The sequence below is a fragment of the Pleuronectes platessa genome, chromosome 17, assembly GCF_947347685.1.
Source record: "Pleuronectes platessa chromosome 17, fPlePla1.1, whole genome shotgun sequence".
NCBI lineage: Eukaryota > Metazoa > Chordata > Actinopteri > Pleuronectiformes > Pleuronectidae > Pleuronectes > Pleuronectes platessa.
Window position 1 is genome coordinate 11,790,910 of NC_070642.1, and position 13,351 is coordinate 11,804,260.

A 13,351-nucleotide genomic window follows, 5' to 3' on the forward strand; every position below is an offset into this window, starting at 1 on the left:
TTGGGAATCTAAATAAACGACAGTGTCCATGCAGGTCATAGATAAGGAATGTGCCTCCCAGTGCGATAATCTCTGGACAATTTGAAAAGATGTGCACACCTGAATGTGTGACAGATGTGTCAGATACACTGTCTTGCTTACTCCCATTACTCTGTATTAATTCATAGTGTTTCTATTTGTAGACTGCAGCATGTCAATCAGACTGTTTTTATGTTTTGGACAATAGAAGTCCACGACACAGTGGAACAATCATAGATCAAGAAAATCACCAGGTCGTTTATCTTATCGAAAAATTCAGAATATCATTAGAGCTTCAGATAGAACTTTACACAGGGGTGCATGTGAGAAAAGGCACAAATAGATAATAAGTTAATTTCTTATAGTGCCTTTCAAGGGACCTTAACATATTTGAGGGAGAAAGATATGTTTAAGGGGACAAAGACAAAGAAAAGGACATCAGATCAGATCAGGTCATATGCACTATTAAAAAGTTTTTTACAATTTAAATGTCATGCTATAAAATGTTTGATGAAGTTGGAATGGAGACAGCAACAAGTAGAGAAGACTGTCGGCCTGACCAGATCTACACAGATCGACAGCTACTGACTTGCCAGGATGACCATGTCCATTCCCCAGAAGATGCTCATGATCCACCCGACCATGATGACAGCCGTCAGGATCTGGATGAGGGCCGCCGCCACGTTGAGCCAGAACACGCAGCACACGCCTCGCTCTGAGACCAGCTCGCTGCGAGCTCCACACAGCACCGTGAAGGCCGAGAGGAAGGTACCTGTGGGACCAAACCCGCAGAGCAACTCGTTATTAAAAACAACGGCAACAACACAGTTCGATGAATCATTTTCTTTTCATATTTTGGGTCCTACTTTTCTATTAGATCAGTGCCTGTGTTTGTCTCAGCGTGTAGAAACAGCCTGAGGGAGATTACCACTCTGTCTCCAATGAAACACAGCAGACTCTTTCCAACCAAATAAACCAGGAGAGAAACGTATTACTGAAGATTTGGATCTTGTGTTAGCATGCTAACTCTGGCTAATCATCACATAACACAATTACTGATGTGTGATTAGGGATTAGTCGGAGATTGCGATTCGTTGGCAGATAAAAGCTCATTATGTCAACATCATGTGTATCTGTACCAGACTCATTAATCACAGTTAAGACGTTTCACTATAAATGAATTATTATGTTGTGGAACCATCTAATAATGAAACACAACCTGAATGAATCGAATGAACTGTAAATATTTGCTTTGTCCACGCATCATACAGGCGACAGTTTTAGAGACTGAAGTTTCTAAATGGCAGCTCGGAAAAAATGAGTGAGTCAATAACTGGGGTGAAAAAGTTATTTATTTCTAACGGAAATGAAACTTCCTGCAGGTTTCTGTTTTTAAAATGTGTTTCAATGTATATTTTGTCATCCCCTACTCTGGAACATCCTTCATAAATATGAAGATGAACAACAATATCAGCTCCCCCAAGGTGAAGCCATATTGTCTAGAATGCCCCCTTGTGGCTGTGGAGCTGTACAGATCATAAATACTGCCTCCTCCTTGTTAGCAGATGGAACATGGGCCAAGTTGAAAAAAATCCTTGTACATGTTAAATAAAATTTTCTCAAATATGGTTTCTGTTATTTTTTGTTTCTTGTAACACTGATGTTTGTTCAAGTGTTAATTTTTCCAGTAAGCTTTTGTGAAATAGTGATTTGACACATAAAAGACTGAGGGAAACGTAATGATTGACAGATGAGATTGACTCACAGCTGGTCAGGTGCGTGTCTGGGCTCCACTCCATAATCAATTATTAGAAACCCATGGTTAAATGCAGCCTTTTTGAATTAATTCTTTCTTTCAGTTTCTTTCAGTTGGACAGGAAACCCAACTAGACTTAACATAGAATTGGTAACTGTCTAGTGAAAGAGCAAATTCTCTTTGCACCACAGTCGTCTTGTCCCTAAGTCCTCATGACTTCTCCTTCACGTCAGATCTGAGTCGTGAATAAGAGAAGGGAAAGACAGTCACACTGGTACAGTCTCACTGGGCAGTCCCTGTCTGCCTGAATGAAATCCAATATCACTCCTCATCCTGTTATCTGGAGACCTGGACCTTCCTAGAGCCCAGTCCCTGTACCGTGACTCCATTGTGTGTGTGTGTGTGTGTGTGTGTGTGTGTGTGTGTGTGTGTGTGCTGAGTAAAACGTAGAGGCCAAAGTAACTCTCAGTGCTTACAAATCAGATTATTTAATTACATAACGTTTCCATGACAACATCCCCTTAGGAGTAGGACACACACAGTATAAAATTATATATTTTTTTTTACTTTCATTTGTCGTTGGGAACAGGAAAAACAAGCCAAAACCCAATTCTCAGGATAACTTACCACTGTTTATTTATTTATTTAATGACTTTAATGATTTTGAAATCGCTGCAAATAGCGGTCTCCTCCATGTCCTGTTCCCATCCATTTCTAAAAACAGAAACACGAGGGGTCAACCAAAATACAAAGAGGAAAAAAGGATAAAAATAAATCCCACATGGGAATCGGTCTCTGCAGTTTGACGTGGAAATCACATCATCTCAGAAACATACATTCCTCTTCTTAAGAAAACATGTACGTCTCTTTAGGAACTTTTCTGTATCTCTGTAATCAAATCCCCAAGGAGGATCTCAAAGCAGCCATGGAAAATGATTTGAACCTCGATGATTATCTCGTCCTGGGTCGAGTCTCGCAGTGATTGTAGGAAATCATTAGCCTGGATGCCAGATGAACTTAGCCCCGCCCACAACATTTTAGGTCGGGCAGTTCGGTCTGCAGTCGCTCCGTTGAGGAAAAACTATGGCCCGACCGGGCCAATCAGATTGTCAGGGCGGGCTTTATACGATGATTGACAGATGATCAACGGTAACGTAATCAACCACGTCATCAAAGTGCCCTTGGGTTGAATTCGTTTTCAACAAACCTGCCTGCCGCTGGCGAGCTGAGATGTGTAGATGCTGCCATTGAGTCTGTTTTAGAAGACATCGACAGCGCATTCATTTTGAAAGAGGAACACAGAACGTGGAGGCGACGCCAAAGCACCGCGCTAATCCCTATCGCCCCGGCGCTTGGCTGTTCACAACGGACACTGAAGCGACGCTGAACCGCCGGGCAGCGCTAATAATATCACCCGTTGATCCAGTAGATCGCTGCACGGCTTTGTGCCAGTCACACCGGAGGCTGAAGCACCACGCTGCGCCAAGGCTGCCTCGCGGTGCTTCAGCCTCCGGTGTGACCGGCACAAAGTTTTAACATGGGAGTGGATGGGAGCCAGCTGTTATTTAAGGCTTGGCGCTGCGCTGAAGCGTCCGGTGTGAACCCAGTAAATAACTCACAATGCGTTGCTTAGCATACGTCACATACTACGTTGCTCTGATTGGTTGTAGGTCTATCCAATTGAGCGAAGAGGAATTTTACTTCCTGGTCAGTTGAAACACGCCCTATAATCACAGCCCAATGGAGCGGTCTCAGACTCACATTCTGACTAGAATTGTGAGTCTGACAACGTCAGGCTAGGAAATCATACTATAGCTCCTGAAATATTGTGTAAAGATTTCAACGGCCTAAAAATAAATATAAAACAAACACTTTCATCCAGAACAGGAAGGATCTCTGGGTACGATGAATTCCCTCATTTCATTTTTAAATATCTTTTAAATTATGACTATATAACAACCTACAGAGGTTGTGTATGTGGTGAACTACCACTTAAAGTGCTTTACAGGACAAGTCACACTCTCCCATTCACACACACATTCACACAGTGCTTTTTCTATCAGGCACCAGTTATTAACTGTCTACGCAGCCGTCAGGGATAATTTGGGGTTCAGTGTCTTGCTCAAGAACACTTTACGAATGTAGATTGAACCACCGACCCTCTGGTCAGTGGGCAATGCTCTCTACCTCCTGAGCCACAGCTGCCTGTAGTGATTGTGTAAAATTTACATTTCACGACTTTTACTTTGGACATTATTTGGGAGGGATTGTGTAATTGTGCATATTTTAGTTCCAAATATTGACATGAAATATCAGTTTACAATCAGCATCTCCAGCAATATAACTGTGTAGATGTGCATAACATTGGCTGCTCTTAGAAAAGGTATTATTCTGCCTTTTGGTTCAGTAGTGTTCCCACTCATTCATTTAGGTCGTATCTATTGAGAAAATCAAAATGTCTCTTGTTAAACTGTCTGAATGTGATGTGTTTTCGGTTCATTGAGCGATTAAGTCGAAAATCTTTTTTCATTTTTGTAAAAATGATAAATTATTCAGTGAATCTGTTGATTTTCTTTCTCCCTGCAGAGTTTTTGTACCTTTATGAGAGATACTGAAGTGAATACACACACACACACACACACACACACACACACACACACACACACACACACACACACACACAAAGAGCCTGGTGGGTGTTGTGCGCTTCACAGCCTTGGCCCTTCTCTTTCTGCTACCTTAACGTCTCGTCACATTGGAAGAATTCCACTATCAAGCCAAGCAGGTGGGGGACGAGATGAACAAGGGCACCAGCTGCTCCGTGTTTGTCTGGAGCAAAGAATGGCCAAAGACGACTCATGCAGAAGTTATATTCTCGTCACTTTTCCTCTCTCAGTTTGTTTCTCTGTTTTCCTCGTCGTCCACTTCTTCAGTTTTACATACCACTTTCCGATTATATATTTCTTTCATGTTAAAAAATTTGAGAACTGCCTCAAAGAATCTCTCTCTATAGAAACTCTGAAACTCAACATATCCCAAAATATCTGACGATTCTAAATGAACACCAAAATATATAGCCTTCTTTCACTAGGCCCGTAAAAACCAAACCAACACAATAAACAGCTCCCAGAAAACTAAAAGGAACTAAAAGAAGAGAGAAATTAGATTTATTATTTTCCTTTCAAGCTTTTAGCTGATGCTCATTTCAAAGCCTCTCACAGAAAGAGCAGCAGGGGGCTAAAACGAGCTTTCAAAGCAATATGATCAGACTGAGACATGTTTGGGTCGCAGGCCACACCCACCAGCAGATGCTCTGGCTGCTGGCGGAGCTGCCCACCTCCAGACTCGAGCCATGATTGACAGCAGGCCCGCTGTCCGAGCTGGCTACACGTCACTTCCACTTTTGGCAACTGAAACAGTTTTACATCTTCTGTAGTTGCTGTCAGGTAATTGGATACTTGAGGATCGACATGTGCATCAGAACTGCAGATAATGGTTGTTTAACGCCATTGCTTTATCCGCGGATTATGTGGTTTATTGTTTGGTAAATAGGCAAAAGCAACCCCAATATGACGCCCCTCCACGATGACTATGCTGTCCAGAATCTGGCTGAAAATGATGTCACTAATGCAAGATGGCAGCATCCGTGTGTGGGTTATTTTGGCTTCAGTTTTGTGCAGTGTTAGGAGGCAGAGGTACAGAACAAAAAGGCCAAACATCAAGGAAGTTGCTTTGCTGTGTTTGAATGTGCAGAGATGGATTTAAACAAAAAAAATTGACAGAGATACTCTCCACTGTAACAATAAATAAATAAATTCATGAAAGCTTGTAAACCCCTTTGTTAAAAACCTACTCTGACATTCCTCCATGTGTGAAAAGCTCTTGGATCCTCTGCATGGCGCATGTGGGAGATTGTGTGTGTGTGCGTGTGTGTGCGTGTGTGTGCCTGGATATTACCCAGACTAATGACTGTAATTACACACAGAACTCTGCAGAGCACCCACTGGCCGTGTAGGAGGTTAATGATGGAGTGTAAGTGTGAAGAAGACAGATAGAGAAGAAGAAAAGAAACAGTGAAGGGGAGAGGACAAAAAACAAAGGGGAGAACAAAAGACAGAAAACGAAGTAAAGAAGAGAGACAGGTGAGCTGTTAACCAGCAATGGGAAAGTCACTTTGAAAATATGACCAAGTAAATTAATCACATTACTCAATCTATTACTCAGCAGCATAAGTATTCAGTGACAGATTTCCTTGCATTACTCTTTACTGCTCATTTAAATCTGCTTTCAAAGAACTGGATGTGATTCCATTACTTCACGGTGAAGAAGTTTTTCCCGGAGTTTCTACAGACACATGGATGCCATGAAAATGATTTATCGATTCAGGTTTTAATTTATGCTTTTTTTTAAGTTGATTTAAAATTAGAGGTCCGTGATACTTGAATCCAGGAATTGATCTTGAATCAATTTAACAGAAAAGGCTGCATATATTTCAATTTCTGTTATATGTATTATTCTTGTTTTCGTTATGTTTGGACTTGAGTTATATTCTGAATTCTCTGTTTTCTGTTTTATTTTTGTAAATTTAGCTCCTTGTGTGTCTCTGACTCTATTTCCTGCCTTTGTCCTGTTTTCCCGCCCTTGTGATCGTCTGTTCCTGTTTCTAATGCGTTTCACCTGTGTTCAATCACCTCGCCTCCTTTATAAAAAGTCTCTGTGCTTCTCTTCTTGTTTCCCCTGTTCCTCATGTGTTGTGTGTGTGCGCCAGTGCTTTTGTGTTTCCTCGTGTTTGACCATGTGTACATTATTTTGGACTTGATTTTTTTGGACCATGTTTGAGCTGTTAGTCCTTTTGCCTTCACCTGTCGTGCACATACATGTATAGTCAGATTATTTTTTATCGGTTAGATTAACACTTGTCTTAAATCTACCTCTCCTCTTATTAGAATATTTGTGAGAACTGAAGCTGTGACTTCCCTGTTCGTGTCTGAGGTCTTTTAAAACTCTTATTTGATCATTTGATTTACTCTTATTTCCATCTTTGGTGGGATTCTGACAAATCAATCCAGGTTTTAAAGAAGGACTGGGGGACTGAGTGAAGTATTTTCTAAAATTCACAGTCTCTGCTTGCCTATGCCCCTTGTACCACTCATTCAGCTGCATTTTAACCCCAGCCTGACCCTAACCCTGACATAGCTGTAACCCCAACCCTAAAAAGTCTAAACCTTCAATCGGCTCTTGTCGAAATGTCTTCACTTTCTCAAAACGTCCTCACTCTGTAATGTCTTGGTCCTCAGAAAGACATGAGCACAAATGAACACACGCGCATCCAGAGGCAAGATGTCAACATGACCCAATAAACCAATGCAGTGTCTCCAACAACACACAGCATCAATCTCACACACGTGACCTCTGCCTCCCACACGCTCGCGCCGAGGCTAAATCATACATTTGCTGCAGCTCTCATGTGTTGACGCTTTTCCCTTTCCCAGTCGTCTTATGGCAAAGATCAGAACACATCAGAGCCATAGTTTCCCACACAACAAGCAAGTGTATTTCTTTATGAGCCGACAGCTCATTAATCAGTTTACACGGCGCTGAAAGGAGTCGCCTCTGTGGTGTGTATCACCAATAGATTTTGAAGTCACTCCTCATTACGTTGCAGGGACAATCTCAGACTCGGGCCAAATAACGTCGGACCTGATTAATGTAAAGTTTAAAGAAGCCGAGCAGGGAGAGGGAGGTTGTCAGTTTGCATCCTCCAACTCAGTGTAGAGCTCCGGCTGAGGAAACACACTCTTTTCCTCACATTTGAGGCTCACTAAGTATAAAATCTAACCTTTAACACTGAGCTGAGGTCAGCAGGTCAATATTGATTCGTCTATCTCTATAAATATTCATTAGAGTGGAAGACGGCTACAGCCTGACTGTCCAAATCATACTGAACTGTTACATCATTTATCCAGGTGGAGATTGCACGTTCTCCTTGTGTCTGTGCTGGTTTTCTTCGGTTACTCTGGCTTCCTCCCACAGTCCAAAGGCTGGCAGATTGGGGTGAGGTTTACTTGGAGACTCTAAATTGACAGTAGGTGTGAAAGTGAGAGTGATGGGTTGTTTGTCTTTGTATGCTGGCTCAGTGATAGGCCGGCTGCACCCCGCCTCCAGCCTAACATAATCTGGGATGGGCTCCGGCTCCCCTGCTACCCTCAAAAGATAAATGGCATGGATAATGGATGAATTTGGACTGTGTCTCTAGAAGAGTTGGGGCTTATGAACTATACAGCAGCCAGCCACTAGAGGACGCCAGCTGATTTGGCTTCACTTCTGGGAGCTGTCCCTCTGCCTAAAATTGAAAATCGGACAATTAGCAACTATTCCTTGATGAACTCTTTCTATGAATATTACCTTAACATGAGATTAGCATCCATTTTCTCATCTAGTTTTCAGTTTCAATATTAAAGTACAAATCATTACTCCAGAGTAATTATGCTGTGTGTTGCAGGCTGTATTATAAAGCATTATAATTATGTTATACAGACACTCCCTCATCTTATCAGTGTTGATCCTCACAAAAGGGCTCTATTCACTTTACAGTTTACTCAATAATACCAAGGACTCAGGTGCTCTCTGTTGTGCTATTAAAGTGCCCGACATTATTTGTCTCTGAGTGTTTGTGTGTTTGTGTGTGTGTGTGTGTGTGTGTGTGTGCGTGTATCTTATTCACACACCTGTGCTTCTCCATGTCTGCTGGATGTGGCGCTCTGCTCAAATTCAATTACAGCATTTCTAAATTTGATTGGTTAAATAGAATGAGATGCTACTTTCAGTCTCGATCAATTCATTCGCAAACGGCACTGACACACACAGATAAACACACACACACACGCACACACGCATGCATGCATTGTGTTCATTTCAGTCAGTGTTGTCATGACAACTAGCTTTTCAATGAAATGTCATGGCATTCAGGCACTCACATTCACATTGGATATGCAGACAAGGAGAGGAGGTGGGGCCTTGATGCTTTTCATACATTTCATACATGTTGGGGACACATGTCTTTAAGACAACGTGGAAAGGAAAGGAAGATTGACGATTTGCTGACTCTGTTTTTACGACATTGATGTTTGTGATCAAGCAGGCAGTGATTCAACCTTTATTTTGAAAAGGCTGCAGAGAAAGGAAGGAATGAATGTATCAACTGAATGAAAAATAATGAATGAAGGACAGAGAGAAAATATTCAGAGATTGGAAATTCAGACTGAGAACAAAAGGAAGGAGACGAGGGAAGAGATGGAGATACACATACACACACAGATGATTCCCTGGAGAGTTCTGACCCACAGATCCGAGTCGAGGGGGCGTAGATGACACACCACAGGCTATTTGATGATGGACTGGGAGTTATTGCTGTGGAGACGTCTCACAATCACAAAAAAACATCAGAGTTTATGTTGATTATTCGTCTCTGTACCTTTGTGTTTCTTTATGTTCTGCAGTTCCTAAAGTGACCCTCACTCCATTTTATCGTCTCATGTCCTGCTGCTTTCCTGCTGAAGCACTTAACTAATATAGATCTAGCCTCACAGGGTTTGTTATGCACAAAGTGGGGATCAACATATTGATGAGGTGAGTATGTGTTTTCAACCACCAGAAATTATTAGGTAATCTCACCGAACGAGTGCAGGATTAAACCCTGGGAATTAGAGGGAAAAGGTGGAGGAGCAGGATGAGATGAATCTAAAAATAGAAAGTGGTTTTCATCTGGGATCATATCGGCATCAAAATGCGCCCAGCAAGAAAATCGGTGAGATTTTCGTACGGTTGTGAACTGTGCCGGAAGTCAGTGAGTCAAACTCGACACCTGTTTTTTTTAAGCCATTTGAATTCATTATTTTGCTGGAAAACCACAATAGGTCAATTTGAATTGGATTCTGTCAATTTGCCTGGAGTTGGACACGTGTTCAAATCAAAACGTTGCTGCAGTAGCAGACCTGTCTTCAAGTGTTGTCGAGTGTCTGTGGAGATTCTCTGTCATCCAGGTCATGGTATAACCAAGTGCTAAAAACAGGTCAACTGGGACTGGCAGTTTCACTGGCGGTTTCACCTCTAATCCAAGAGGCTTCTTCAGTTCTAATCGACTGCTGGGAATCTCAGTGCACCTGATTTTAACCCTTGGAAGTGTTATCGAGATTTATTTCTAATTTGCAACGAGAATTTAGTTAGTTATAAAGAAATTAAAATGGAAAATCCAAGGGTTAAATGTCACCGCAGACCAAAGATGGATGACATGACAGCTCTTAAAAGTGAAGCCATGCCATCTTGATCGCCATCTGGTGGCTGCCTGCAGTATTGGTCATAAACCCTGTTTATAGATGGGACAAGTACCCACCTAAAATGTTAAAGTACACAGCAGCAAATTTTCTCAAAGATTTGAGGTTGTTTGTTTGGCTTTGATCAGTTATTTGATTGTTTTAAATAATAGAGTTAAACCACGTTAGTGACTCACAATTTGTCAAGAGCAATTATCGGCAGGAACTCGATCCCACAGCTCTGTCCCTGAATGACTACAGTACACGCCAATATGCGCAAGATAGCGACGCATCTATTTGAGGTATTTTAGCTTAATTTTTGTACAAAAGGATGAAGATGAGATGAGTTGATCATCTTCATATACGACCCATGGTTGTTACAAGGTATCACTTTCTGCACTGAGAAACTGGTCAATTCTCTCTTTACTGGCTATATGGTTCCAATGTGTTCCAATCCACTCTCTAAGTACACACAGGGTATCTTGTATTTTGTGTTTGTCATTTTCACTCTACTGAATCGTGGTCACAAATTCCACTGGTTAGTTGGGTAGGTGCTTTCTCTGCCCCTCGTTGCAGACTGGATCCTCTGTGATCCTCTAGGGGGCAACAGGGAGGAGGACCTGTTTATCATCACCGACTGGGAAAAAGCTAATTTAGTGTCCAGCTGACTTTGCAATTGTGACAGTGATGACACAGGAAAAGATTGACAGAAATGACTGATTGGGGCTATTGTTAACGTGTAAAATGCATATTTGACTGTGCACAGTTTAAGTTAGATCCTTGATATCATTTCATTGTCTTCTGCAGAGCACAACATCACCACTCCTAGATTTCCACACATAACAATGATGCAGATGTCGTCTCCCCACGGTGTTGATGCGTCCGCCCGCTGTGATAATTCAGACGCCTGTGACGCCGACGCCTGTGATGTATCTTTATACTCGAAGCGATGACATTTCTACCTGCAGTGGTGACACCCAGACTTCACATAACACCTGGCAGATGGAGGCTGTCAGTATTTACACCATGACGCTCTTATTTTAACACGAGGTGTGAACGTGGTCCCTCACTATCTGTCTCACCCGTGCAGCCATCTAAATGCACGCACGCACACACACACACACACACACACACAGGCACATTGGAACTAATTTTAACTTGCCAGAGCCTGCAAACTTTACATGCAGCTATTATGGCCAATCTTCATTCTTCTCTGTTATTCATCTATTCGTCTATATTTTATTTTCTGACTTAATGTTTGTTTATCTTGTTTTCTTTTTCTTCGCACGCCTGCTTGCCTCATGTCTAAAAACTCCCCCACGTCTGTGCAGGTCTTCCAGTTTCATGACCGCTCTATTTTCAGCTCCACCATGTTTACTTTCTCTCACGATTGCCCTCTTCTTTTTTTTTTCCTTAGCCTTTTATGTGGTTTACATTCTTTACACAGTCGGAAAAATTAAGACAAAAACGAGGGTGATGGTCCCTCGTGCTCCAGCCTCCTTATGCACAAAGGATCAATTCAGGGTAACCTGAATCCCAACTCACCTAGTCCAGGTATGAAGGTGTTGAGGAACAGACAGATGACTGCCAGAGGGAAAGGCATTGTGGGTATCGCAGCCCGCAGGGTTCCCTTTTTCTCCCTGACTTCCACCACGACTCCTCCCCCAGCTGTTGGGGCCCCGGCAATGGCTTTGGCCCCGAGACTGTCCACTGCCTTCACACGGCCCTGCTCTGTGGCTCCTTCTTTATGTGCCATCTCTTTAAAAAGTCTTCAAGCTATTTGCTGATGAATGAAGGTCGCAAGTTCTTCCTCTCCCTCTGGATTATGATGACTGGTGATTCAGTCGAATTTTATATTGATGAAATCGGTGATTGAATCCTTTGGGAAATTGCTAAAAATATTCAGCAGTGCATGTCAACGGTGGGCTCATAACCACCGATATGTCACATATGTCCAAAAGTGGCGTCAAATGGTAAAATAATCTATAATCTTAAATCAGTAGAATAACTTGAATTCGTTAATTCTATTCTGAAGAGCTACAGTGGAGATTCCTGTTCTATTCTCCAAATGTCATCTTATCCAAGGATTATTCTGAAGATTTGAATCAATATTCAAGTAAATCTCAGTCTACCTTGACAATCTTCAACAAATACACGTGGAGGAGTCACCTCATACTTGTAGCCGTCCCTGGAGAAGTAGGACTTTTCTTTTCTTCTCTTTTCTTCAGGACTGTTTAAATCCCTTCAGGAAACCCAGTGACATCAGGCATCAGTGGCATCGGTAGTTTGATTCCACGTCCAACACGTTCTCTAGGAAGGCTGAATCGGTGACCGCTCAACTGAACAATCCTCAAAAGATGTGCAACACTTTTCAGCAATTTTCTTTCTTTTTTTCTTTCTCTTTTTCTTTCTTTCTTTCTTTCTTTCTCGCTGAAAAGACGCTCAACCTACACACCTCTCAATAGGTTGGGGAAGAGAGTGCACACAACCCCCCCTTTTCAAGGTCTCCCTCTCTCTCTCTCCTCCTCTTCTCTCTCTTTCTTTCTCTGTCCCCCTCCCTCCCTGTTCTCCCCATCCTCTTGCTCCATTTAAAGGAACAGTGCACCAATCAAGCATTACTGTTCAATGAGAACACATGTAAAAAGCTGCTATTCAGATTCAAAGTGAACGCCCCGAATTACTATTTTCATTCAACTCTCATCCAAATGACGATTGAGGATGTATGAAATGTTTGTTAGGACTAAATCCTAATAGATTCTAATTATAAGACTTAACTATAGGTCTAAAAGTGAGTGATTTCAGACTTTTCAACCTGTGTGCACATTTACACAAGAGATTTACAGTGACAGAGAAAGTATCTGATGAAGAGAAACGGAGAGAGAGAAGAAAACATCATGAAGTAATTTGCAAACGTCTAAAAAAACGTCTAATAATAGGTTATATTGTAAAGAACATACAGTAAAACCACCTGATGGACGGAGAAAGTACACAACTTAGAGACATGAAATAAGACAGGGAGGAGAGAGTGAAAGAAGAAGTAGAGAAGATAAAAACGAGTGGAGGGACGTGTGGACGATGATGAGCCGTCAAGATGAAGGGGACAGTCATTATCGATATCTCACCAATTATTCATCCAGCCCCCTAAAGATCACACACACCCTCCCTCACCCTTTCTCCCTCCTCTACCTCCTATTCCTCACCTCTACCCCAACATCCTCATCCTTTTTGTGTCTTTCTTTGCGTCTCCTCTTCTTGTCTCTCTCTC

At 42.0% G+C, this 13,351-nt stretch overlaps 1 protein-coding gene across 1 annotated transcript; it reads right to left on the reverse strand.

Annotated features, from left to right (window-relative positions):
* Positions 1-481: 481 nt before the first annotated feature.
* On the reverse strand, positions 482-12,618 carry stum (stum, mechanosensory transduction mediator homolog). Its single transcript, XM_053445914.1, has 2 exons — positions 11,632-12,618; positions 482-790 (listed from the first exon to the last, which is right to left on the reverse strand). The coding sequence occupies exons 1-2, from the start codon at positions 11,840-11,842 to the stop codon at positions 600-602; spliced, it is 402 nt and encodes a 133-aa protein (XP_053301889.1). The 5' UTR covers positions 11,843-12,618; the 3' UTR covers positions 482-599.
* Positions 12,619-13,351: the final 733 nt, after the last annotated feature.

Coding starts and splice junctions, on each gene's coding strand:
- stum (XM_053445914.1), bottom strand. CDS start 11,842: ATGGCACATAAAGAAGGAGCCACAGAGCAGGGCCGTGTGAAGGCAGTG. Junction 791..11,631: donor CACCTTCATACCTGGACTAG/GTGAGTTGGGAT, acceptor TTGGTCCCACAG/GTACCTTCCTCTCGGCCTTC.